Genomic DNA, 27,885 nt, shown 5'->3' on the forward strand with positions numbered 1-27,885 from the left:
TCTTAACCCCTTTCGCAGACATTGGCGTACTCACAACATGGCTCTCAACCTCCTTGGTTGTCTCATCCGTCCTGATGTCACATTCCCTGCTAATGGTGTCCGAGCCTTCACCACCAATCTCATTCATGACAACATCCGCATAAGAGAAGTAAGTTAAAAAAAAAAAAGTTGACATATAGTAACTAGAGAGAGAAGATTTGGAAAGGACTCAATTTTTTTTATTAATTGCAATCAAGAAATACTATGTAAAAGTTTCCATGGTATTTTGTGATTCTCTTCCTCTGTGAGTCTTGATAAATATTTTATTTATATACTAGAATGTCGTTCTAACTACAGTACACTAGAACCTCAATAAATCGGACTAATTGGGGCAGACCCCAGTGCGAAAAATGCGAAAGTCCGAGAAAAGCGAATATATGGGGTGGAGTTGGAGATAACACTGCTTATCTGAACTGCTTAAAGAAAATCAGTTATGTTATTACTGCAATTCAACAACTAAGGTCTTTAAGTATATAACAAGGTTATTAAAAGAATTACATCAACGATGAAAAAATATGAAACAGAACTCTCTAGGTTGAAAATCAGACACAGAAGGGTTGTCAACAACTGTTGTCACCGAGATGATTGTTATTTACTGTAAAATGTTATGTGGAAGTAACCACTGAATTTGTCTTATGAATAAAGAGAAAACTGTATACTGTACAGTACTATAGAGATAAAAATAAAACAAAAATAAGTGTAGAAGTACAGTATGGTATATTGTATGTGGAAGACGAATGTTTATCTGTGAGCAGCTGGCGGGGGGGAGAGGTATCTCGGGTGGGTGGCTCCCACCCCCTTTCTCCCACAAGATTCCTTTATCACTTATTTAGGCAATTCCACCACAATTCTCAAATAATTTGGATCATATCACTTAATAAGTAATATTGTAGTGTAAAGTATTATGCACCTGCATGTACTCAAGTTTATTCATTAATTATTTGTCTCAGTACAACTAGTCAAACTGAGTCATCATATATCACTCAAAGGTTGTATATAACGTTTTTAAAAAGGTATATTCATAACAAATACTATACAGTGTGTTATAGTGACCCCTGTTGTAAACCGGTCTACTAAAAGCTCACACGAACGTATCTGAGTAAACAACCTTCTGATACAGCTTATCCTCTTATTTTCAAGTCATATTACAAATTACATACAGTAATGTATTTTTCTCTATTACTGTATATTAATCTTGATGAAAAACCATAAGTAGCCAATCATATGAGAATATAATAGTGAATCATTAAATAAGTAAACCTGACAAATGTGGCAACACCTGATCAGCCCCAGCCTGCTTACAAACTCAGTGTCTTATTAGACCAATGTACAGTCTTCATTTCGTCAGATTTTTTTTATTTAATCTACCCCATTACTTTATTTTTTTATTTATTTTTTTTATAGTATTTCTGGTGACCAAAGCATCACAGAGTCCGAAAAAGGCGAATTCCGATATACTGTATTGAAGTCCGATTTATCGAGGTTTTACTGTATTATGCAATCCAGCTTTAAAGTGCTTCTGTTTTTCTTTTTCAGGAAATATGTGGCAGACATAAGTGTGAAATCAATGTGGTGTTGAAAAATAATTTGTGATAATGGTTAAATATTGTTTCAGACATCCATATTTTACATACCATGGATCCTAAAGAATCAAAAACGGAAGCACAAGAAAACTACAATTGACCCGTACAGTGTTGATGGTGCACATGAAATTCCTAGCAGCTCAATTCCTGGAGACTTCAGACCAGATAATGCGTGAGTTTATTTGCTTTTTTTTTTTTTATTATTATACATTTTGACATTTTAATTGTTAAATATTGTCATCTTCATTAGCAGTTGGAGAATGAACAACAATAGAATGAGGGTCTTGAAATGTGGCAGATATTTAGGATTGGATGTGTCAGCAAGTGCAGCAATAGTGAAGGCACTGTTAATATTACAGTACAGTACAGTAGTATAGTATATTGAAATATGGTTAGAAAAAAAATTAAACTTACAATTAAGTAAGAAAAATTATTACATTTTATACTGACATTATTATCTGCTAGGTGGATGCAGTATGACAGTTCCCATAAAATCAAAACTGAAGAGGAGTGGGAACAAACAAAATTTGTGGAAAAGACATACTTTGGATGGTATACATGGCCAAAGTAAGTGCAGCTTCATTTAGTAATACAAGAGAAGTATTTCCAGGGATTTTGTAATACTGTAATTAATATCCTTTTTTTTTATTCCCTTTGCATATAAGATGATTTGGATCTGTTAATTAAGTGAGAATATGACATATGACTAATACTGTGTAGTTTGTCTTGGAAATAAAAAACTTAGAGATGATGCAATTCCAGATCTTTGTTGGTGTACGCTGCTCCGTCACAACAGCCTCCTCTAGACAGAAAACGAGAAGAGCTGAGTGATGAAGAGCTGCAAATTTATGACTTCTTCATGCATCAAGATAATGTTGACAAATTAGTGTCGTTTTTATCACTTGAGGAAAATAAAGAACGGGATAGTTTCAACACTCGACGTTTCTGGATGTTTAAGGTGGTGGATTTTGCATTAGATTTTTATGTACTATACAGTATATGTGTTCGTTTCATCCTGTGTTGCCAATGGCATTAATATAATGGAGATTTTTTCACAAGTTAGTAATTTAATCCTAGCATATCATTTTTATATGAGTGATTTACTTCAGACTCATTCATAATTTACTGGTTTGTTTTATTTTATTTTATTGCACACATTAATAAAACCCTCATTGCACCCATTGCAATAATCCCTTGCCATTTGTCGGGTTTGGGTGAATCATAAAATTGTGAATACCTTTAGTAAAGAGGATACATGTAGGTTTCCAACACATGAAATGCAATACATATAGTAACCTCATTTGATATAATAGAAATGATGTACAGTAATACATACTTAAACAATAAACATGTAGAGAAATACAATACACTAATACAAGGTAAATATGCAGTATTTCCCGCCATATAAGAAAGAAATTATTTGTGATGCCAATCTGCCCTTCACGTAGGCAAACTCGCCTACACGTGATTTGGCGCCAGTTGCCACGTGGCTGCCATTCTGTAGGAATATTCCCATCATACACAAACAAAATACTTTGTATGTCTGAGCTTGGTTTCCTAGTCTTAGCCTTGCTGGTGTAATAGATTGGTTAACTTTGTGTTTATGCACACCATACCCAAACATGTAACCACTCACTCCAACAGTTGGCATGAACCTCTGTCTTTTGGGTTAGGAGTCCATTATACAGTGTATACCTGGTGTCAGAATATTAGTTATTAAGATGATAATGATTATTGTAATTAATCTAAATCTCTTTCACTTGTATAGAATTTAATTTAATTTACTGTGCACCTTGAAATTGCCATCTATGTCCAAAGTAACATTACTCGTCTCCTAACTTGCAGGGTTTGTTCCGGAACTTTGGTGACACTTTCATGCATATGTTGCAAGGCCACATTAAGAGACTTGCTGGAGAAACTCATAAGAGCAGTCAGAGATGTGCTACAGAGATCATCACTGGTAGGCTCATGGTTCATTTTTCTTTTTATCACTTTTGTAATCCTACTCCCACTAGTTCTGCATCACTCTGATAGTTCCCCTTCTTTGAGGCTTTTCTACCTCTTGATCCACCCCACACTAAAGTAGGAGAAGAGCAAAGATAATGATGGGTACTTGGGTTGAAATATTTTTTATCCTTTGATTTGAAATAAAGTTATTAGATATAAGATACCATTTTTATATAATAATTTTGTTTTAATATACAGTCGGCCCTCAATTTACGCATTGGTTACATTCTCGAAAAACACTAATAAATAGAAAAATAAAATTAGATACAAAGGACCTATGGGAAACAGATGTTTGGTTCCAGACTCATAAGATAAATTATTTCATCCAATAAGATCATATACACACAACAAAATATTACAGTAAACAGCTTAAGGATATTTAGATTTACTACACACCTCTAATGATGATGAACTTGAAATAATGATATGTTGATGTTGAAGTCTGAAGCTAAAGGATTTGCCTGAATATCCTGGGGAGTGTGGAGCGGAGCTGGTGGAGGTTGAGGCAGCAGCATTGGCATCTCACTTGTGAGAGAACTTGGTGTAGAATCATGCTGAGAAAAGAACATGGTGGTTGATGTATTTAAAAAAATGGTGATCACTTGTATGGCTCTATTATGCAAATCTTTATATATTTACTACTAAAAGCCCTGTGCACCAAAAATTTCAAGATCTGTTCAATAAATAGAACCTCATCTGAAATAAGGTCTTCAATTTCCTTACCCATTTGAAAACAATTATCTGGGCTTTTCATTGTTAGCTATGTCCTGGGTGTCACTTCCACCTCTTTCTCACTGGTGTTTAATTGAATCAGCTCCTGCAGCTCTCCCTCACTGAGCTCATTGCAGTGGGATTCAAGTAATTCCTCTACCTCCACCAACTGGGAATCATCAAATCCCTCTCCTCCAACACTGTGTGTACAGTCTGTCCAACATCTCCACCTTCTCTACTTGCTGCATCTTCACACATGTTGTATCAGTTTTTGAGCAAATGTCACCTGTTTCCTCTAAACTTACAGTTGACACTTAATGAGGGCAATGAATTTTGGGTAAAGATAAGGCTTGAGTGATTCAGCGGCACAAATGATTTATTCATAGGTCACACAATTAATTGACCTTGTTGTATACGTGAAATTATGGAAAAAAAAGTACAAATTAAGGTTCCTCTGTATATTTTTATTTACCCATAGATCATATTTTCCATAAAAAGCAGTTCCTATTATTTCCAGGTATGATTCGGGGAAGCAAACATTGGACTTTTGCCAAACATCAGGCATTATGGGGGATACTAAAGCCAGTCCTACAAATAGGGATGGCCAAAGTAACTGTTGAGACAGTGGAGGACTGGGGCACATGCATGGCCACAGCTAGTGCTGACAGAGATCCCAACAGATTAGAACCTTTGATGGAGCTCTTAATGGATGATCCCCTCAGAGCTAGTGAAGGAGCATTCAATGGTTCAAGGTAGGTGACCACCAATTTTAAACCAAAGAGGGATTATAGGATTGCTCTCCTGTCTGTTCCTCCTCAATTATCTGTTACTGAGCATCGTATAGAAACAAAGATATTTTTCATCGCACTTGTCATAAATTTAAAGGATAATTGGAAAAAATGCTCAATATAATTTTTAACTTAATTTAAAATGGCAATCAAATTGGCACCACTATTAGGGGACATAGTCTGTACTGTGTTTTGTAGTTCAATATGTTTCTCTCTTATATTTTCATCTTGGGATGTTTTCAGTTTTGTGTAGAATTGCAGTAACTTGTAACTACTGCACAGAATATATAGTTATACAGTCATGCGCCGTTTAACGTCCGGCCGAACAACGTCCGATCGCATATACGTCCTGCCCCCCAAATAATAATAATCCGTGGACGCCTGCTGGACCACCACTCCACGACCCCCTGACGGAGACACGATGATCCTCCCCATACTGGTCAGATATTATGTGTTAAAGGAATATGCTTCCTTCCTTAGGCTTTTTTTAAGCATTTGCCTCCAGGTGCAATGTTAACCTACATCTATTGAGGATAAAATCTTTCACCTACAAATTGACAAAAACACATTTGCTGTAATCAGACATATCTAGTTGCCTCAACAATTGCAACCCCAGTTGCAATTGGGGTTGCAATTTCAAATTCTATGGCATTACTAAGGAATATCGAAGTCTCTGGTGCACTCTAAGATTAAGAGAGAAAACAGAGGACTCAGGCGTCCTGATGTGAGAGAAAACGGACTCCTATGATGGGGGACCAAATAAAAAAAGCATAGCTACATGTTTTGTGGACTACAGTATTAAGCGTACCCTTTTCATCACTTTGTAATAAACCTAGCCATGCCTATGTGTGTTTATGATATTTACCATAACTTTATATATATATTTAGTGGATCTAAATGGTCGTAAAATGGGAAACTTGGGGTTGGGTCTTGGGTGCCTTGAACCAATTAGAATAAATCCCACAGGTTCTGTACTTTCGTTATCGGTGGGGTCCCAATTAGGCGCGATAACCAAGGGATGACTGTACTGTACTGTATATACTTGTGACACTGGCCAGTTGCTTCTGGTGTTATGGTACAGGGGTACCAAGTGACAGCACTAGGATCCCGCTTCCTCTATCAAGGAATAAACAATTGAAATTGAATTGCAAATATAGCTTGTTTATGTAGGTTATGTATCTAAGCTACTGTGCCGAGTAGCATTTATATATGTAATCACGTGGCAACACTGCACGTGTTATGTGGCAACATTGCCCCAAGGCTGCCATATGGCAAGGCAGTCTCAGTCTGACTCTGTGCCTCGTGCAAGGCACACGCTAGTCACCACTTGTATTTCTCCTATCCGTTAATAAATGGACTTCGGTGTTTCCCTACCCATCACTGCCATCTTCAGGGAACACTTGGAACCTTCATGGCGCAGTGAATAGGATCTGTGGAACTTACAAGTGTGTGAACAATGGGCAGTTAGCCGGCGATGTGCGCATCGACTCTTAGTGTGTTGTGTTGCGTTGTGTTTCGCCGCGACGTGCAGTGTTGCGCCGTCACAGTGCGTTTTAGTGACGGTGGCAGTGTTAGTGTCAGTGTATTAGTGTGTCTAGAGCTGAGAGTTGAGCATTGGCCTGTTTTTTGTGGTACCCACGGAGCACGCAGGCGTACACCCTTCTCGCGTGACATCTGGGGAGACACTGACATTCTTGCCTCCGCGGCGGCTCTAGCCTAAGGCCACCGCATCTGCTGTCTCAGACACACACACACGCACGCACTCACGGACAGAACAGTGGACTCTATGCGTTATTTCTGCGCTGTTTATGTCATATATATGTGGTTCGAGCTGATGAGGCGCCACTTTATATACTAAACAGCGCAGTTCAAGCATACTAAGATGGGCGGTAAGAAGGGACAACGTCAAGATGGGAGACATAACTCCCCTCCACCGGGCGTAGACTCTCATCCTCCACCTCCAGCGACGGACATTGCCACAATTCTGAGGTGGATGGACGACAGGGACGAGAGACGCAGAGAGATGGAACTTCAGAGGGAGGAGACACGAAGAGAGGAGGAAAAGTCGCGTTTTGATGCACTATTGGCGACCCTGGCGCTAACCCACCCTCCCTCACTCGCAGGTATCGCGCACCAAGGCGCCAGTACCCTCCCTCCTCCACCACACCAGCGTCCTCCAGGCACTCTTGCTACTCCAACAGCTCCCAAGGCATCTGTTCAACCCCCACCCGCCCTCTCACCAGATGTCACGTTTCAGCTTTTTCTTGAGTGGAGGCGGCGGTGGACAGATTACTCCACGATGGTGGGCCTTGACAGCATGCCTCCAAACAAACAGCTCATCCAACTGCGGATGTGTTTGTCGCTGGAGACCCAGAGAGTTTTGGAGCACACATTGCAAGTGCCTCCCGATTCTATGTCTTCAGTGACGGATGTGCTCGACCTTTTGCAGGAGCACGTTAAAGGTCGGAATAACGAGGCCTTGCATCGCCGCGCCTTCACCAGCTGCAAGCAGGTGGAAAATGAATCCTTTGACGACTTTTTTGTACGTTTGAAGAGTTTATCGGAGGAGATCGACGTCTGCAAGGCTCACAGCCGGGAATGTGAGGAAGCCTGGATCAAGCACGGGATCTTGGCAGGTGTCAGGCAAGAAGAGTTGGTGCAGCGACTCATCCCCCTGGACGCTTCCTCCACACTCCAGGTGGTAGTGACTGAATGTCGGTCATACGAGGCCACCAAGTCCGCCACCTCTGCCTTACGGGCCCCACCTGCTGTGAGAGCTATCTCACAATACAAGAAGGGTAAGAAGGTGGCCAACAACGTGAAGGCTGCCGCACGTTCTTCCACGCCCCCGCCTAGTGCTTCCTGTGGAAAGCAGCATGGCCCCAAGACATGCCCGGCCGCCGACACACTGTGTTGTGGATGTGACCGTAAGGGCCACTGGTCTAACACAGACAGGTGCCCTGCACGAGGCCACAAGTGTCAGGCCTGCAGTCGCTATGGACACTACAACAAGTGCTGCCGCCAACCCAAGCCCAAAAGCCCGAGACGAGGAGGAAAGCAGTGCACTTCCCTCGGGGTGGTTCACACGCAGCCCCCTTCAGATGGCCCACGCAGCCCCCTTCAGATGGCCCACGCAGCCCAAAGTAGCAGCTGAGTCACATCAGGAGGGTGGAATCGACCACACGCCCCAGGGCTACCCCTTCCCCTACCATCCGCGTCGCCGTCACACACGGTGATGTGTCGGGTCACATTGAGGTGATACCGGACACCGGCGCTGATACTACGGTGATTGGGTTGAAGCACCTCCAGAAACTGGGCCTCACCAAACGCGACCCGGGACCACTGCCGCAGCTGCAGTACTACAATGCGGACGGTTTCCAGATGCCGGATGCTGTGGGCTCCTTTCAAGCTGAGATCACCTACGGCGACAGGTCGTGTCACGGGTGGATCGACGTGCAGCCTACTCTCGCTACACCCTTGTTGTCGTGGGAGCACTGCAAGGAGTTAGGATTGGTGCCCAGAGACTTTCCCGAGCAGATCCCAGCTGCTCGGTACACCGCCAGCAGGGTGCGTGAATCAACGAGCAACGCGCCTGGCACTGCTGCACAGAGCTGCCCAGAACCCGCGTCCACTCCCACCCACACAGGACGCTCCCCTGCCCAGATCCTGTATGGTCACCCTCTCCGCTCTTGCGTTCCTGCACACGCCAAGGCCTTTGGGAAGGACTGGCAGACCAGAGCCGAGAGCTGCGACCGCCGCGCCACTTCACGTGCCCAGGACGTCAAGGCTCGATATGACGACCGTGCCCGCCCTCTTCAGCCACTGGAGATTGGTGCCCTTTTCCGCGTCCAGGACCCGACGACGACACATTGGGACAAGGTGGGCATAGTGATGGGCGTCGGCCGGTCGCGAGACTACAAGGTCAGGATGCCGAGCGGCCGTGTCTGGTGGAGGAACCGCCGCTTCCTCCGGCCAGTCCCACCCCCTGCTGCTGGCCCCCTGACCGAGGACGAGTCCCCCTACACCTCACGAGGATCTGCCCCACAGTGCGCCTCGACGCTCGGAGCGACTTAGGACTAAGAAGTCCGCTCAAGACAAAGACTATGAGCGTGAGGGGGGGGGGAAGGAGATGTAGGTTATGTATCTAAGCTACTGTGCCGAGTAGCATTTATATATGTAATCACGTGGCAACACTGCACGTGTTATGTGGCAACATTGCCCCGAGGCTGCCATATGGCAAGGCAGTCTCAGTCTGACTCCGTGTCTCGTGCAAGGCGCACGCTAGTCACCACTTGTATTTCTCCTATCCGTTAATATATGGACTTCAGTGTTACCTAGTGTTTCCCTACCCATCACTGCCTTCTTCTGGGAACACTTGGAACCTTCAGTTTATACAGGTATTCAAATAAATTACTCTTACATGTAAGTTATATTCACCCAGGTCGTTTGGGTGGCAAATTATGAGAAGAGCTTAGTCACTCTTAAGTAATGATAAATAAACACGCAGGCCTTCAGCGCCAACTGTCAAATCTTATCTCAAATAAATAAAGACACTGTCACCTCATCTCCCCCCTTTTCTCACACCTCAGCTGGCTACCTCCCTCCTTGTGTTCCCAGACAAAAGATTGGTGATTTCTTTGTTTATTTTATATAATATCTCAGACTAAAGTTAGGATAATATAATTTGCATTGCTGAAATCCTTGCAAGACAGAGATTAATTTGAATATAAGCGTCATATATTTTGCTCAAGATATAAAAAATGTAGTACATTAGTGTACAATACTGTAGTACATTTTATAAAAAGTTTTTCAACTGTATTTTTGGGTAGATTTACATAAATTTCTTCATTTATTTTCATCCATTTACATGCACACACCATACTAAAATAAACGTAAAAGAAATAAATGACCTTAGTGCAAAGCTGGAGTGCACATGTACTAATTTGATTACGGTACTAAAATTGTTATGTCTAGTGCGAATTACAACATGTTTATATTCAAATAAATCAGTATCTTACAAGAATCCCAGCTATGTTAATTATATTTTCCTAGGTCATATCACTGGCATTTTAAAAGGAAAGAAGCTTAGTAGGACTGTTAAATAAACACACAGAGACCTTCACCTCAAACTTATCACCTCAACCCCCCCAACCCCTCGCTGGGTGGCGGAGCCATCAGTCCCTCCCCCCAGCCAGGCTTTTAGGCTTACAGTTTTTATCTTATATAATATCTCAGACTAAAGTTAGGAGATTATAATTTGCATTGCTGGAATCCTTGCAAGACAGCCAATAATTTGAATATAAACGTCATATATTTTGCTTAAGAGATAAAAATTGTTGTACATTAGTGTACAGTACTGTAGTACATTTTATAAAAAAAGTTTTTCAACTGTATTTTTGGGTAGATTTACATAGATTTCTTCATTTATTTTCATCCATTTACATGAACACACCATACTAAAAGAAACGTAATGGAAATATATGACCTTAGTGCAATGCTGGAGTGCACATGTACTAATTTGATTACGGTACTAAAATTGTTTTGTCTAGTGCAAATTATAGCATGTTTATATTCAAATAAATCAGTATGTTACAAGAATCCCAGCAATGTTAATCATATTTACCCAGGTCATTTCACTAGCTTTTTATAAGAGAGAAGCTTAGTCACTTAAGAACTGATAAATATACACGCGTTAGACCTGGGCCTGTGTCAACTGTCAAACGTACTACCTCCCCTCCCCCCACGCCCCCTCGCTCACTCCCACCCTCTCTCTCCCCCATCTGCTCAGCGTTGCTGGAATCCTTGTAAAACAGTGAATAATTTTAATATAAACGTCATGTATTTTGCACAAGAGAAAAATTAATCACCTGTCTCACATTACAGTAGTGATTTAAGAGTAAAAGTGTATATGTACGTATATAGTATTCCACATACACGTAAGTATAAATACAAAGTTTCTGTGATGATCGGACAACGTCCATTTCGGTTAACGTCATGTTTCCAAGAACGTATCTAGGACGTTAACCGGCGCATGACTGTACCTCCATGCAAAATTCTTCTGTGAATGATATGATGAATATTACTCTATAGTCTTTATACTCAAGATATGTAGTTAATTGATAGCGAAAGTGTTTTGAGTGAAATACTGCATGCACTATGCTGTTGTAAATACAGTAAACTCTCGAAGATCCGGACCTGGGAAATCCAGATTGCAGAAGATCCAGACAAAAAATTTGGGGGTTCTGGGCTAAGAAGCCTTCTAGAAGTTTCTCTAAGAAGCATTCCCAAACCAGAGCAAAGAACATTTTAGGCCCGTGGGCGCTGCTTGGACACAGGTGCTTGAGGAGGTGGGAAACATAAACAAAGTTGACTATTGTTGTTTGTGGGAATATTATTTCATTCACTCTAGTAATGATACAATGATTTTTATTATGTTATCATAGATAAATGCATTGTTTATATACAGTAATTTGTTTATCACTTCATTAGTACTGTATTTTTGGTGTTTCTTATATCATTTATTATTCGCCGGATAATCTGGACAATCGGCTTTTCCGGACAGGTGGTCCCCCCTTTTAGTCCAGATTTTTGAGGGTTCACTGTACCATAAAAGCATTATTTGTATTAGATACATGTGACTTTAATTGCATTTATGTAAATATATAAATAATGTTATTTGTTTGAACCCTTCTTCACAGCCGAATGTACATGTTGATGGGAGGCTTAGGGCAACAGGAGTGGCGTGTAGCAGAGTTAAGCCATCGACTGTTGGAGTATCTGCGGCCATCACTTTCACACCCATATAAAAGCATTAGGGATCGAATGGGAAGGTCAGTTTTTTTTTTTTTTTTTTTACACGAACATTTTTCTGATCTGATTATTAAAGGCAAGTATAGTGTCCAACCATCCATGAATATTGACAAATATAAACTCAGATATTGAATAATGTTTCAAGATTGTCCTGCTAGACAAAATTTGCAGATGATGGTGGTAATAAATAAGGTAAGATTAGGATGAAAATTATTTAGACCATATCTCGGTCATCCTGTAACCCCGCCAAAATTACTATAATTATAATGTTATTAGTTGAGGTAACATTCCTTATGGTTATTTACATTACATTATCTCACATAAAGGTACTGTACATCACTTACAACAACAAAAATTTAACTTTTTTCTTCTTGCCCCCCCCCCCCAAAATATATATATTAGAAACATCATAATTAATGTTAAATGCTGAGCTTTGGCCTATAGTAATATCCACAGTTCATTCCAGCTTTTCAAAATGCCTGAACTTATCCATTTTCTTATCTAAACTAACAATTTTCCTTTGTCTTTCTCTCTCTGTTTTTCACATGGCATTCTTATTGTACTCATACACTTGTTCACTGCTTTAAGTTTATGAGTTCATATTTAACCATTTTGTAATTATTAAAGGCAATTCTAGGGAATGTTGTGGGACATATCACAGATTGTATCATGTGGAAGATGATGTCAGCTTAATGTACAGTTTTTCAGGAATGCATCTTGTACGTTAAGCAGGTGTTGACTGTATAAATGGTTTGCTATTTCTATGCTGAAGTTCAAATGATGTATTAGAGCTAAGCTTGATACAAAATATATTTTTTTATATTAATAATAATTTTATTCTGAACAGCCACTGCTTCAACAATAGATAAAGACTTTCAGACCACCTTGCATAGCACAATATGCATAACTGAGAATTAATTAATAATAACAGATAAAGTGAGTGAGTGAGTGTGTGTGTGCATGCTTTCTTGCTTGACCCCAGCCACCCTATAGTTTAGTGGATAAAGGTTGATGAAAAAAAGACTGATCCGGCAGTTTATACCACATAATTTTTTTTTTTCAAGATTGGACCTTAAACTCACTCACTGTACAACTTGGGCATCATCATTATTGTTACTTTGACTGTTCTTATATAAGATAAAAATTTAATACTGCAATAACAATAAAACTGAAGATCCTTTTTAAATACTGTACTAAGTTGAACTATTACTTGAGTAACTTGATGGTGCAGTTTTTTCTGTGTGAGTGCATGTAATGCTTTTAAAGTAAATTATGGATGAAACTTCATATACAATATTCTGTACTTGTGTACTGTTAAAGTAACTAGGATAGCAAATAAAAACCACCGCCTCTAATTTTACCCTCCTTTTTCTCTCACCAGTGTATTGACGGGTATCTTCATGTACGACTTAGCACTACCAGGAGGTGTGACTTCACGTTATCCCAGTAGTTCTCAGTTTATAGACTACATTCTCCCTCAACTAGCAACTCTTATCCAGGACTCAGGTTCAGGAGTTATAAATGACTATGACACAGACATGAAATGTGGTTTACCACTCCCACTCTCCCAAGATATGCCTTCCCCCACACAGCCCAATGGTACGGTGTTTACTGATAGAGTTGTACCCTCTATGATGGGTTTACCAAGTTCCTCCCTTAGGAACAATGACAGTTTATCTAAGGTGCTTAATTCCATGCACAAAGGTGGATCCTCCCAGATACCCTTAATGGGTCCTCTGGTGAACCACCTTTCTAGCCTTGAGCCATCTGGTCTCCTGGCTGGACTAGACAACAAGGATGCCCTCAGGGTCAGTGCAAAAATGAAGCTCAGAGAAAACTGTGATATATCTAGTGATATTATTTGTGAGCCTGTTAATATGATACCTTCAGATTCTGTTATTGGTGTAAAGAATAACATTCATGAAAATCATGTCAAGAGCCCAGCAAATGGCTTCTTTGGTGGTAGTGAAGAACGTAAAGCAACTGTGCGCCTCATGAACACTGTGTGCAGATGGCTTGTTGGTCAGATGGGGCGTTCCTACAATGGTGTGACACCAGAAATTTATAGGTTAGTTAACCTCCTTGTTATTGTTTCTTGAATTTTAACATCATTGACAATATATTTTTAATAGTTTTATCTATGATGTCTAACAACAAACTTGAGTGGTGTAAAACCTAGTTCGTAAACATCAGATAATTAGTGGAGAAAAAAAGCATGTTAGACAAAACATAGAATTTTTAAAAATATAGTTTTGATGCATTCTTATGGAGCATGAAGGGTGGCCACAGGTAGAATTATCTTCAGGTATTTCTGCCTTAACTTCCTACACACCAAGATTTAAATATTTTACTCATAACAAGGTAATACCTCACTGGGTCATCAGTCTTATATGGTCACCTATCTTGGATTAAGGGAAAACCCTTTTGTGAGAAGGGTGATTCATTGAGAGAATAACATTATAAAACAATACAGTACTGTACTTATACTACTGGCAGTTTTCATTACAGTATATGTACGCCTGCTATATTTATTCTTGTTTATGTGAAATTTTTTATTTAGTAAAAAAATTTCACTGAAGCACATTTTTTTCCTCTTCTGCAAATTTCAAAAGTCCTTCCCAAGCTACTTTAGACTGCACCACTCCACTACAACTTGTACAACTCCACCGAATAGGGTTCACTGTGCAGGTACCATACTATTCTTTTGCCAACCCAGGGCATCAGGTCAGTGACCTGTCCTTCGTGTCAAGCGACTTCTGTTTTGATCCTGTTTTGTGATACTGTAAAATACAAATGAAAACACAAAATTTAAAAAATAAATAAATAAATAAAAAATTGCAAATTTTTTATATCATCGAAACACACCAAGCTGTTGACACAGGCATCTGGGAGCATGCCTATATCAGCCGGTCAATGGGTCTGGATTATTTATAGTTTATAGAGGAGGTACTGTACACATAGAAACTACACACCAGTGTTCATTCCTCTTTTGGGGGAAGCTACAAAAGGTTTCTGGAGTGAGATTAACAATATTGTGAATGAGTTGGTCATTCCCAATGATATTTAGATTTACTTTTTTGTTCAGTTTTAATCTCCATATTTGTGCTGAGTATTCATGCACTGTATAAATACGTTTAGTGCTGTTGTTATTAATTGAATGAGCAATTATACTATATTTAGTTTCATCAGTTTTACTTAAGTTGTGTAAGCAGTTAGAATCCCCCTAGAGTGCAATCTCCATTTATAAAACTGTCAGTGGGAAAATCACTGAAACTACAAATTTTCACTTACTCACCACTTGCATGGAAGCATCCCTTTCATTTAATGAGGACTGCCTGTACTTGCCTCTCACTACACCATAGCTGATCAATGAACAGTGTTGATATCAGACCACATTCCTTAAAATTAATTTCAAGTTACCTGTAGTTACAGTGGTCCCTCGGTCAACGAACGGTTTGATTAACGAAATTTCGGTTAATGAATTATTTCCCATAAGGATCTTCAATTCGGTTAACGAACAAAACTTCGATGAACAAAATCCTTATGACAAACACTTTTTGTTGTGAGCATCAGCTGATGGGCTAGTCTGCCAATTCAGTAATCTGTTCTATGTTTACATTCGTTTCCAGTGGAGTAAATATCAAGAAAGTTGTGCTCTAATATTTTTGCATTTTTATATTAAAATTATTGGTCATTTTAAATTTAGTTAACATATTGATAATATATGCAGTATAGGGAACTAGTATTTTGTGCGCCCATCAGCCGCTTGACTCGGCCACCAGGTGTCAGTTTGGCTTTGTTGACAGTGGAGTGAACATCGATTTTGTTGGTGTCTTGAATATTTTTTCATTTTTACATTAAAATTATTGGTCATTCTGAAATTTAGTTAACATATTGATAATATATAGCACAGTGCAGTGTTGATTTAAATAAAATAATTTTGAATTACACCAAGTGCACTTAAAATTTTATTGGTGAAATGACTGCATCAAGCATGGGTCCACTGAAAGGTGATTTCTCCTCCATCCCCACTTCCTTCTCTTCTCCCTTCTCCTCCACCCCCACTTCTAATTCCCATCATCATCATCAACCAGGAACCTTCTACATACACACCTCAAAGTAAGTGTACTTTACTGCATTTTTTTTTACTTTGTATGTACTTTTCTGTGAGCTGGAATCAATTACCCATATCCCATTGAAACAATGGATTCAGTTAACGAACGACTGTGGAACGAATTGTGTTCATTAACCGAGGGACCACTGTATTGTCATACTTAGTCCCTGCTTTTAGTATAAGCTCCTACTCAGTGAAAATTTTGTATAACACCTAATGACTCTTGTTTTATATGATGGACATGATCAATATGGTTCATTGTTAGCTTGTAGAAAATATATACACCACTGGCAGGTCATATACTTAGCAATCTTCTACAGTAACAATAGTACGGTATAGATGCACTTACACAGTGCATTCCTTTGAATGGCTTAAATTAAGTTTTATTTAAGACACAATACTGTAATAACAAAACATCTGAAAATATATTTTACTGATAGGCTTCAAGTTTTGTATCTTTCTGTTAAAATAAATTGTGTTGTTTAAGAAAATAATTGTCTTGGGCATTAGAAACTTTTCTTTATTATTTACGGCAAAAGGTCTTGTTATAAGAACACATTGTCTAGATTACCTTAGTCATCATCTTTTTTTTTTTTAGGTTTCTCCCACACTTGTGTCAATTGGAAAGTGTTGACAATGATCCAGAGCTTCGTGGAAATTGTGTGGCAACATTAGCCGTTATTAGCCAAGCTCTTGTCCTACCTTCACGCATCCCAGCACTCATGGATTCTGTCACACAAGTTGCAAAAAGCAGGTATGTTAGTAAGATAAGCCTTTAATGAAACACCACAGACAGTTGGCTTCACAAATTACAAAGCCTCGTAACTGAGGAATAAATAATTAAGTGACTCCTTCATGTCTCTGTCTCTTATTATTAGCTGATTATTCTTGGTATGGCAAATAATCTTAAATTGCTATTTTGAAGTTACTGAATTTTTATTAAGAAATACTTATTCATTAGCAGCTGAAATATTAAATTCTTATCATATGTACAAAAATGTTGCTTATTACAAATAGGTAAATTGTACTCTGGTATTTATGACATATAACTGGTATTACACTTTTTTTTTTACATGGTTGTGTAAAAAATAAGTGACTAAGTACAATCACAGAAGTTACTGGTTCTTTTTGCATATCTAGCATTGTAATTATTTCAAGGGTCATTAATTAACACTCTTGGGGTTTTCATGCACAAAATTGTGTATGATCTAAATCATTGCTGTAAGGTTTTCATACACAAATTTGCAGATGAAGTAAATAAAGTATATATATATTTATTTTTATTTTCTATTTTTTTTTTTTTTTTTTTTTTTTGCATAGGAACTCTAAACCCGCAAGATGCACATTTGGCAATGTCAATGTGATCTGGCAACTATGTATATTACACTCCAAGGTCACCACACCAGTCTCCCTTTTGTGTTTAAAGGACCCAGGATATAATGTTGACTAACATTTTCTTGCAGCTTGTGCTGATTTCTTGTGCATCACAGTGATTTCATTTACTCATAACAGTGTTGTGAGAGTTTTGAACCATGCCTCAAGTTGCTGGTGAGGGTGGAGGGGTGTGAAAATGTAAAAACTGCAAGGAGATTGCACCACATGGTGATAGTGTGGTGCCTCCTTATGCCTCTCCCTAGTGAAATATTAATTTTTCACATCTTTTCTTCTATAGCTAACTATTTTTTTCCTAAATATGTACGCTTTATAATGGAATAAGGTTCATATTGCAATCACATGAAATAACGAGGGTATTATGTACGGTAAACCCACGAAGATCCGGACCAGGTAAATCCGGAATTCGGAAGATTCGGACAAAACATTTGGGGGTTCTGGGCTAAGAAGCCTCCCTAAGAAGCATTCCCAAAACAGGGTGAAGGTAGTTTAGGCTTAAAGTTTGTATCTTATAAAATGTCACAGACTAAACTTAGCAAAATATAACTTGCATTGCTGAAATCCTTGGAAGATAGTGAATAATTTGAATGGTGACATTATAGTTTTCATAAGAGATAAAAAAAATTATTTTAGTGTAGTACATTTGAGTACAAAGTATGTTACTCAAAATTATGGCTTTTTCACAGGAAAAAGTCTGTACTGGTATAACTAACCCAAGTAGTCAGGATATGTACAGTCAACCCTCACTTTACGCGGTTAATGTAACCCACAGGGTACCGCGGAAAGTGAGAAACGCGTAAAGTGAATAACATAAAATATGGGATTAATTGAAATAGAGACCAGCTGACCCCCAAACTCCACTTTTTCCAACACAATACCTATGTTCTAGTAAAAATAACATCTTAATTTTATGATGGTACATGCACACAATTAATACTTAAGAGAAATAGAGAAATACAGTCGCTAAGTTAATGTCCATTCAAATAATGGACTCAACTCCCTCCCCCTCTTCTCACACTACACTCGCTGGCTCTTCCCTCTCTGAGAAATTTTGGGGGGAAAACCAGGTATAGTAATAAATAATACCTCAAACTAAAGTTAGGATAATATAATTGACATTGCTGGATTCCTTGTAAGACCAGGAATATTTTGAATATAAATGTCATATATTTTGCACAAAAGATAACATATTTACTCAGAGTAAACATTATATCTAAAATTTGTATGTCTAATGCAAAATCTATGATGTTTATATTCAAAATGATCATCAAATTGTAAGAATTCCAGCAATGTAAATTATATTCTGGCTGGGTAATTTGTATGAATTTTATGAGCTAAAACAAATATCTTCAGTTAATAAAAAAAAATATTCTTCACGACACTATCTGTCAATCAAAGTACCCCACCTTGCCTCCCCCCTCTTCCAAGCGCCAGATGGTCGGTCCGTCCCAACCCTCCCCCCACCAACCCTCCCTTCAAGAGAAAGGTTGGGTGAAAAAACTAGATTTTAACATTTAGTATTAAATAATACCTCAGATTAAAGTTAGGATAATATAATTGACATTGCTGGATTCCTTGTAAAACCAGGAATATTTTGAATATAAATGTCATATATTTTGCACAAAAGATAACATATTTACTCAGAGTAAACATTATATCTAAAATTTGTATGTCTAATGCAAAATATATGATGTTTATATTCAAAATGATCATCAAATTGTAAGAATTCCAGCAATGTAAATTATATTCTGGCCGGGTAATTTGTATGAATTTTATGAGCTAAAACAAATATCTTCAGTTAATAAAAAAAATATATTCTTCACACCGTGCCAGGTGGTTGGTCACCGGTCCCTCCCTCCCACCCCCCACCATTTTTACTAGAACATAGGTATTGTGTTGGAAAAAGTGGAGTTTGGGGGTCGGCCCGGTCTCTATTTCAATTAATCCCATATGTTATGTTGTTCACTTTACGCGTTTCTCACTTTACACGAGCCTCGTGGGTTCAATTGACCGCATAAAGTGAGGGTTCACTGTATATATTAATGCTATGCAAAATTAATTGTCACTGCTGCTTCAAGGTTACATAGTGCCAAAGTGTGTGCTGGGCGGGTGGGGTTGGGGGGGGGGGGCATGTCTTTGGGAGCGTCATCTTTTTTTAATGTTCAGATATGGCAACCCTAATATACAGTAATATATTTTGTTTATTTACAACACATTGTACATATACAGTAGTGTTTGCACAAATATATACTGTACTGTCTGTTGTCTGACTGCAGTTAAGCCTCTGTAGCAATGGTGCTCTGCCAGATGTGTAGTTTAGATGCGGAAACATTCACCAGTGCCTGGAAAAATTCTGTAGATGTGCAATTTTTTCCAGGGATAAGGGAATTCATTTCAATACACTATATTGTACCTGGAAATCGCTCAAACCCAGAAAAGCTCTGCAACAATTGTTCCGACTAACAGAGATATTACTATAATCAAAATCAGGAATGAATGTAAAAGGAAAATCTTTAATACTTCATAGGTAGTTACTATAAAAAATGAAAAAGTGTAGTTGTGCCCATGTACCTACCGTAACTGTCACTTATTTAATTATGTACTATTTTCCATTAATTAAAATTAAATTGCATCATTAAATTTACAAATTTTACATTATACGTAATACCCTGTACTGCATTATTATCATGTAAAATTTGTCGGTTTAATGATGCAACTTCATTTTAATTAATGGAAAATAGTACATAGTTAAATAAGTGACAGTTAGGTATATGGGCACATGTACACTTTTTCATTTAATTTTTATTTTTTTTATCTCTGAACATGTGTTATGATCCCCCCCCCCCCTTTTTTTGTTTAACTAATGTTTGACAAAGGGAAAGTAACACTTTTTGCAACATCTTTATAGACCCTGGGTCTTTTTCATATTTAAAAGACATTGTTTGCTATTCGCAATACACCAGTCACTATTACAGGGTATACCAAAATGAAAGGTTTTCAGGAACAGATCCCTTTCATAAATTAGGGTTTACAGTAACTGTAGTCCTCCTGAATATTGCCCTCAAACCATGGGTTAGGGGCTGCTGCTGCTGCATTGAACTTGTAGTTTAGTTTTACCACATCATTTCTAATGTAAATTTTGATGTCATTTTATCAACAGTTGGTGGCGTGCCCGTGCTGCAGTATTGTCACTACTACAGGTGGCTGTGTTTACCAACATGTTTACTATCCTGAATGATGAAAAAGCTCCACAGCAAGTGCAGGAGTTGGTGGTGGGTCTCTTATCAGATGTGAGGCTTGAGGTACAACAGATGGCCTCGACTGTGCTCAGTGGACTTATACATTGTAAATTCATCCAGGCAGAAGATAAACTCCTGGTAAGAAACCATACATTTTTCCAATATTGCAAACCCTTTCTTGCTAAGCTACTGGGAAAAAGGAATCAAGAGAAAGCAGTCTCCCCATTCACCTATTCTCTTATAACTGCAATGACATCTCCACAAATCAATTGATGCCCTACTCTTCATTTACTGCTGCTTCCCTTTCCTTTTAGTATGTCCTTCACCCCATCTTTTCCATGTCATTCTTGGTCTCCGCCATCTAATTGGCTACCTCTTAAAGATCTGAAAAAATTAATAAAGTAAGTGATCTGATCTTGTAAAACAGATATTAACTTTGTATAAAGTTAGTGATTTAATCATGTAATACAGTGGTCCCTCGGTTAACGAACACAATTCGTTCCAGAAGGTCGTTCGTTAACCGAATCCATTTTTTCAATGGGATATTGGGTAATTGGTTCCAGCTCACAGAAAAGTACTTACAAAGTTAAAAAAAATGCAGTAAAGTACACTTACTTTGAGGTGTGTATGTAGAAGGTTCCTGGTTGATGATGGTGATGGAAATTAGAAGTGGGGGTGGAGGAGAAGGGAGAAGAGAAGGAAGTGGGGATGGAGGAGAAATCACCTTTCAGTGGACCCATGCTTGATGCAGTCATTTCACCAATAAAATTTTAAGTTCACTTGGTGTAATTCAAGATAATTTTCTTTAAATCAACACTACACTGCACCATCTATTACCAATATGTTAACTAAAGTTCAGAATGACCAATAATTTCAATGAAAAATACAAAAATATTCAAGACACCAACAAAAAAGCAGTTCACTCAACTGTTTTCAAAGCTCAACTGACTCCTTGTGGCCGACTCACGCATCTCATGGGCGCACAAAAAAATAGTTTCCTGTACTGCATATATTATCAATATGTTAAATAAATGTTAAAATGACTGATAATTTTAATATAAAAAATGCAAAAATATTAAAGAGCACAACTTTCTTGATATTTACTCCACTGGAAACGAATGTAAACATAGAACCAATTACTGTATTGGCGGACTAGCTGATCAGCTGATGCTCACAACAAAGCGTGTTTCTCGTAAGGATTTCGTTAATCAAATTTTTTTTCGTTAACCGATTTGAAGATTCTTATGGAAGGTAATTCGTTAACCGAAATTTCGTTAAACGAACCATTCGTAAACCGAGGGACCACTGTAGTTAAAGGTTATATTGAGCCATGCACCCATGAGAATTTTTAATGTTTCTGTAAACTATTCACAAAGGAAATAATTTGTGTTGTGTTCTGTTATAATTTAAAGACATAAGAAAATGTAGCAAATGTGTTGTTTAATTGGATGTATTTTTATTGATTTATTTATTTGTTTATTTATTTTTTTTTTTGGGGGTGGTTCTTGTTAGTGTGATTACTATTTGATAAGTTAATGTGTGTGAACAATTAAAGGCCTTGAACATAAAACAATAATCCTAAAAGCACTACCTAGGAAATTTTCCTACAACTCATCACCACCCTGCTTGGCTTGCATTATTGTGTATTGGACTCCAGTTAACTCATATTGAAGGGTGTCACATTATCATGGAATCATTATCATGATGCATGTTAACGACTTGACTACCGTAATGCAAATTAATAACACCCCAGGATAATGAAAAGAATGTTTTCAGTGATCAAATAGATTACACTTTGTCAAGAAAATTTAAGAACTCTAACTCAGACTAAGATCTACCTAGGGGCAGACTGTAAGTCAGACCATGTCCCTGTAATGTGTTTAGTGAAGCTAAAACTCCAAAAATTAAAAAGAAAAATGTTGGATGATATCAAATTAGATTTAGAGAAGCTGAAAAAAGAAACAGGTAGAATATGAATCTCAGAAGAGATTTTTAGTATTAGAAGAACTACTTGTAGATCAAGAAATAGAACAACAATGGAATGAATTTAAAGGAATTATATAGAGAATGGGAAAACTTTCACAACTAAACAGTTACTAGGCTAGAACTGAATAGATCACAGATTAGATTTGAAAGAAAATGGATTGGTGAGATAGGACAAAAGAAGAACCAGGCTAAAGCTAAAAGATCAACTTTTCTGGGTATATCCTGTTAGATAGCTATAAAAAATAAATGAAAACCACCCTGTCATAGAGTGAAAGGGATTTCACCAGTGAAAACTGGTGATAATCAAAGAAAATTGAGAGTGAAATAAATTTATAATTTAGTGTTTGTTCTGTTTTCTGCAGTTTTTTAACTCATGGTGTTAAAAATGTTTTACTATACTGTATATACAGTACAGTATACCTATTTTATACAGCATGTCCATGTTTACATCTCTGATCATCTCCTTATTTATTTGATCCATTTTAATGGCACTGTTTTATTTTAACCACACTGTGAATGCCTAAGCATCCTTAATGATTTCCCATATACCCTGAGGCTTATCTCATTTGTTCTCTCTTCATAGCATAAATTGGATATTGTGAATTTATTAAATTTCTAAATAATTTTGAAAATATTTTAGAAGTACAATGGTCCCTCCATTAACGAGCAGATCAATCTACGAGATTTCAGTTGACGAGTTACCTCCCATAAGGACTTTCAGTTCAATTATCGAGTACAAATTCTATTAACGACGGCTTTACGAGAAACACGTTTTGGTGAGTGCATCAGCTGATCGACTCGTCCGCCAATAATCAGTTCTATTTTTCCCTTTGTTTCCAGTTGAGTAAACATCGAGAAAGTTGTGCTCTTGAATATTTTTGTCTATTTACATTAACCTTTAGGCTCTGGGTGACGTTCCAGAACGTCCGCCTATTCCCCCTTTTTTATTTATTTATTTTATTTTTTTTTCTCTCGATTTATCCCTGCTGGGGTGTACTGCCAGCAGCACCCTAACCAGGGGCTTAAGGTTAAAATTATTGGTCATTCTGAAATTTAGTTAACATATTGATAATGTACAGTACAGTGCAGTGTTGGTTTAAATAAAAAAATCTGGAATTAGTTCAATAAATTGTAAGTGTTAAAATATTTTTTTACAGTACTGTATTTTGTTTATATTTAAGGTTTTGTTAATTATATTACCGGTATACAGTACTTTGTATGTAATTTTTAATTAATTTAAAGGGAAATCTGTGCGTTGGAACCAATTACCCAATATCCCATTGAAATAATAAATTCAGTTAACGAGTGACTGTCGAACCAATTGTGCTCGTTAATGGAGGGACCACTGTACTCCCTTAATGCTAAAATTGTAAGTATTAATAAGCATTTTTTCCCATCCTCTTTATTTCTCTGGCATTTAGTGAATTAGCTATCTTAAAACTCAAATTAAGTTTAGTTTTACAGTACAGGTACACCATCGATTTTCCAGGAACTGATGGTCCGGCACCTCCTTTAGTCCAAACAAAATTACGAGGGGGCACTTAACTTCCCTCCCTCCCAGTCTGGGTGAAGGTAGTTTTGAGCTTAATGTTTTTATCTTATAAAATGTCACTGACTGGACTTACTAGAATAAAACTTGCATTGCTGGAATCCTTGTAAGATAGTGATTACAGTAGTTTGAGTATAAACTTCACATAGTTTGTGCAAGAGAAAATAGTTTTGTCCCTTAGTGTAGTACATTGAGTACAATGTGTGTACAGTAATATGTTGCTCAAAATTATGGCTTTTTCACATTTAATTTACATTTAATATTTGTATAATTTAAGTTTCTAGCAGTCCATGGTGCTTTACAGACACGGGAGGTGTATAATTAGTGGGTCAGAGGTGTATTGTTGAATTATTATTACCTGACCTTGGTTGGTCCAGCAAAACGGATAATCCGACAAGGCTTTGGAACCAAAGGTGCCGGAAAATCAGTGGTGTACCTGTACTACAGTAATTGTTAGTATTTTTTACATTTTCCTTCTAGAAAAGTGCCCTTCCTTGGGTGGTTGGCAACATAAAGAATCTTGAGCCACCTTCATGTATAAAAAATGCTTGCAGGAAGACTTGAAACATTTGTTGAAGTATTCTTTGTGCAAGAGTGACTTGTCTTGTAAGTGAAGCAGGTGCCAATTGCTTGAGAAAAAAAATGAATAGGATGGGTTTTTCCCATATGCATATGCCAGTGAAAAAAATATACAAAACATTAATTAAAGAAATTAAACAGTAGTGTTTATATAAATAATTAAGAGGAGAATTTGGAAGTTATTTTAACAAACTACAAAAAGACTAGAGGAGGATGCTCACTCAAAACTTCCATTTCGTTTTCCTCTCTCACTGGCTCTTATCCATTTCCTTAGTGGTTACATTATTTGTTTTCCATTGCCTGTATTGTATATTTTTCATCAGATCCTTAATGTTGTTGAAAATTACAGAACCAATTTTTCCTTTTCTTCTTTAAGGGCGAGTTCACATCCAAGCTTCAGAATGGCCGTGAACAGAAGAGAAGGCGAAAGGAGCCATTAAAACCCCAAGAAGTATTAGAGCTCCATGCAGGAGTTTTGGGATTGTGTGCTTATGTCAGTGCCTTCCCATATGATGTACCAGACATGCTTCCTGAAGTCTTAGTCACACTTAGTGAACATCTCAATGATCCACATCCTGTACCTGTAAGTCACAACTAGTACCAATACAGTATAGTCTGCATTTACGCGGTCAATTGAACCCATGGAGGCCTGCGTAAAACAAGAAACGCGTAAATGAAATAATAGAACATATGGGTTAATTGAAATAGAGACTGGGCCGACCCCCAAACTCCACTTTTTCCGACACAATACGTACCTTGTAGTAAAAAACATCTTAATTTTATGATGGTATGCACACACAATTAATAATTAAGAGAAATATCAATAATATTAGGTTTTTAACACTTACCACAGTAGAAAAGCTGGGTCGGCACACGTTGATGGCGGCTGGTTCCAAGGCAGAGGGCAGATTAGTTGCCCTCCGGTGAATTACTTTCACTACTCGCAGAGGTTTGCAGGGCCTCCCAGACAAACCTCTCAAAGTCCATATCCTCACTGACAATATCACTATCACTGACTTGGGCTGGCTGTGGTTGTGGTGGGTTGCGGGCGAGGAAGTCCTCAATACTACATTGACGACTAGCATTGATGTTGTCGAGATAGATCTGGATATACGGCTCCATAACTTTCGTCAGATGGTTATTAGACGCTTCATACCAATGCTTGTCTGGGTCGTTGTCAAGGATGAGCTTAAGTTTCTCCCCCAACTCGATGATTTCCTTCACATTATTATAGCTTGGTCCAGGTAATTCAATGTTTTTCTCTGGTGGTGGGGGTCCCGCGGAAGCAATTGTGAGGGGAATAGCGGGCACAAGAGAGAACTGTATACGCGGACTGAGAACAATGAGACTGGCCCGGCTAGGTCAACGACTTCTACCCTCTGGTGGCAGGGCACGTCATGCTACATTAGACCAATCACAGCTAGCAGCGGAGGGAACGCGTTGGTGGTAAGGATGCGTGGCCCAATCACAATCCGATACGTAATATGATGTCAGCGATAATGTAAGAGCGGCCTAATGCGCACCACTCGCCACGCCGCTTCCCGCGTATGGTCAAGATGGACAGCGTAGGTAAAAAATGGCGTGGTGGTCTGGACCTCTCCAGCCGCTCGCCGCGTAAATGACCAAACGCGTAAACAAAATCCGCGTAAATGCAGACTATACTGTACTTACATTTTAAATAAATTACATTAGGCTGTAGGCTGTACAGTTCCAACTCTGCCTTGCCATCAGTTTTCAGCCTGTGGTTTGTCATTATGAAGGGCATCCAGCCATTAAACTTTACTTCAACATGCCTGATGGCAACTGGATCACCATAGGTGTACCAATCCCTGGGCTCTGTTGCATTTTCTGGGCTGACACCTTGGGTTTGTGATGGTAATCAGGGAGGTAATCCTGTTCTAGTTTTACCCAACACCTACCACCAGGTAATTGCAACTAACACACACAGGCATGGAAAATGGCTGTAAAACAATGGTGATGAAGCTGTGACCTTTTGTAATCCTTCACATACCTGTCCATTATCTCCCTTTGCTTTCCACTCCATATTATCCCCCCCTTTGTACAGTAAATAATATTTTGTGGAGGAAGGAAGCTGAGTTAGTAAACATAAGGTGGATTGTAAGGTTGTAGATTACAGTGTTTTATTTTAAGAATGGAAGCTTTAATTATAAAGCTTTTCCTTTCAAATATTTAATTGGTTCCATGAAATACTGTACTCCCAGGACTAAATAAAACTAACTGGCATCAAAACATATTGTCATGGGAATCTTTGTGACATCTAATAACTTAAATGCCTTAAATTATTATTTTTGTTTATTTATAATAACTAATTTTTACTCCATTCATTCTTTAACTTACACATATTGTATCTTGGAATATGTGGATTTATATTTACTTTATAAAAAAATGAGGAATTCCATTTATAGTACAGTACTGTCCCTGTATTTTCATAATACAGTACTGTACAGAAGTTTTAACTATACTGTACTTGGTTGTCCAGTGCTTCCACTAAATGTATGCATTAATTATATAATTTTTCTTATGCAAGGCTATTCTATGTTTATGCTTTTTATTTCTATGTCCATTTATCTTTTTTACAGGCTACTATCAAAAAGACGCTTAGTAATTTCCGACGAACACATCATGACAACTGGCGAGACCACAAGCAAAAGTTTACTGAGGACCAGCTGGTGGTGCTGACAGACCTGCTGCTCTCCCCATCTTATTATGCTTAACATAATAATTCCCTACATAAGTATTTCTGTACTATTGAAATTTCCATTTCAAAATATTTATATATTTGATGAAAAGATGTGTAGCTGAAATATTTTATGAGTCCTACTAGATGTACCACATCTGAGCAACCAGGTTTCTTATTAAATCTTCTGTGGAGGATTTTGTTTCCCAGTATTGTACTTTGTGCAGTGAAGGTACTTGGTAGGAGATAAAATGTTAATTTTATTTATTCATTACACAAAGAAGTTGATTTTGATTTCTTAACAGATTTATTTCTGAAGTTTAAAATGTAAATTTTATGTTTTGGAAAGTTTCTTTTCCAGAGTTTATGCCAATAAAGGATTAAGCTCTA

At 38.1% G+C, this 27,885-nt stretch overlaps 1 protein-coding gene across 2 annotated transcripts in view; it reads left to right on the plus strand.

Moving 5' to 3' along the window:
* The window catches only part of LOC121872682 (proteasome activator complex subunit 4-like), a 105,889-nt gene extending 78,004 nt beyond the window's left edge, over positions 1-27,885 (plus strand). For both annotated transcript variants that reach the window (XM_042375662.1, XM_042375663.1), the window contains 12 exons: positions 19-148; positions 1,655-1,794; positions 2,088-2,189; positions 2,385-2,580; positions 3,468-3,582; positions 4,858-5,092; positions 11,827-11,958; positions 13,320-14,006; positions 16,651-16,806; positions 20,605-20,821; positions 25,174-25,380; positions 27,398-27,885. In XM_042375662.1, coding sequence (XP_042231596.1) covers positions 19-148; positions 1,655-1,794; positions 2,088-2,189; positions 2,385-2,580; positions 3,468-3,582; positions 4,858-5,092; positions 11,827-11,958; positions 13,320-14,006; positions 16,651-16,806; positions 20,605-20,821; positions 25,174-25,380; positions 27,398-27,532 — 2,452 coding nt within the window. In that variant the 3' untranslated portion in view covers positions 27,533-27,885. The remainder of the gene's footprint in view (positions 1-18; positions 149-1,654; positions 1,795-2,087; positions 2,190-2,384; positions 2,581-3,467; positions 3,583-4,857; positions 5,093-11,826; positions 11,959-13,319; positions 14,007-16,650; positions 16,807-20,604; positions 20,822-25,173; positions 25,381-27,397) is intronic.

The sequence above is a fragment of the Homarus americanus genome, unplaced genomic scaffold (genome assembly GCF_018991925.1).
Source record: "Homarus americanus isolate GMGI-L3 unplaced genomic scaffold, GMGI_Hamer_2.0 scaffold39155, whole genome shotgun sequence".
In the NCBI taxonomy this organism is placed as follows: domain Eukaryota; kingdom Metazoa; phylum Arthropoda; class Malacostraca; order Decapoda; family Nephropidae; genus Homarus; species Homarus americanus.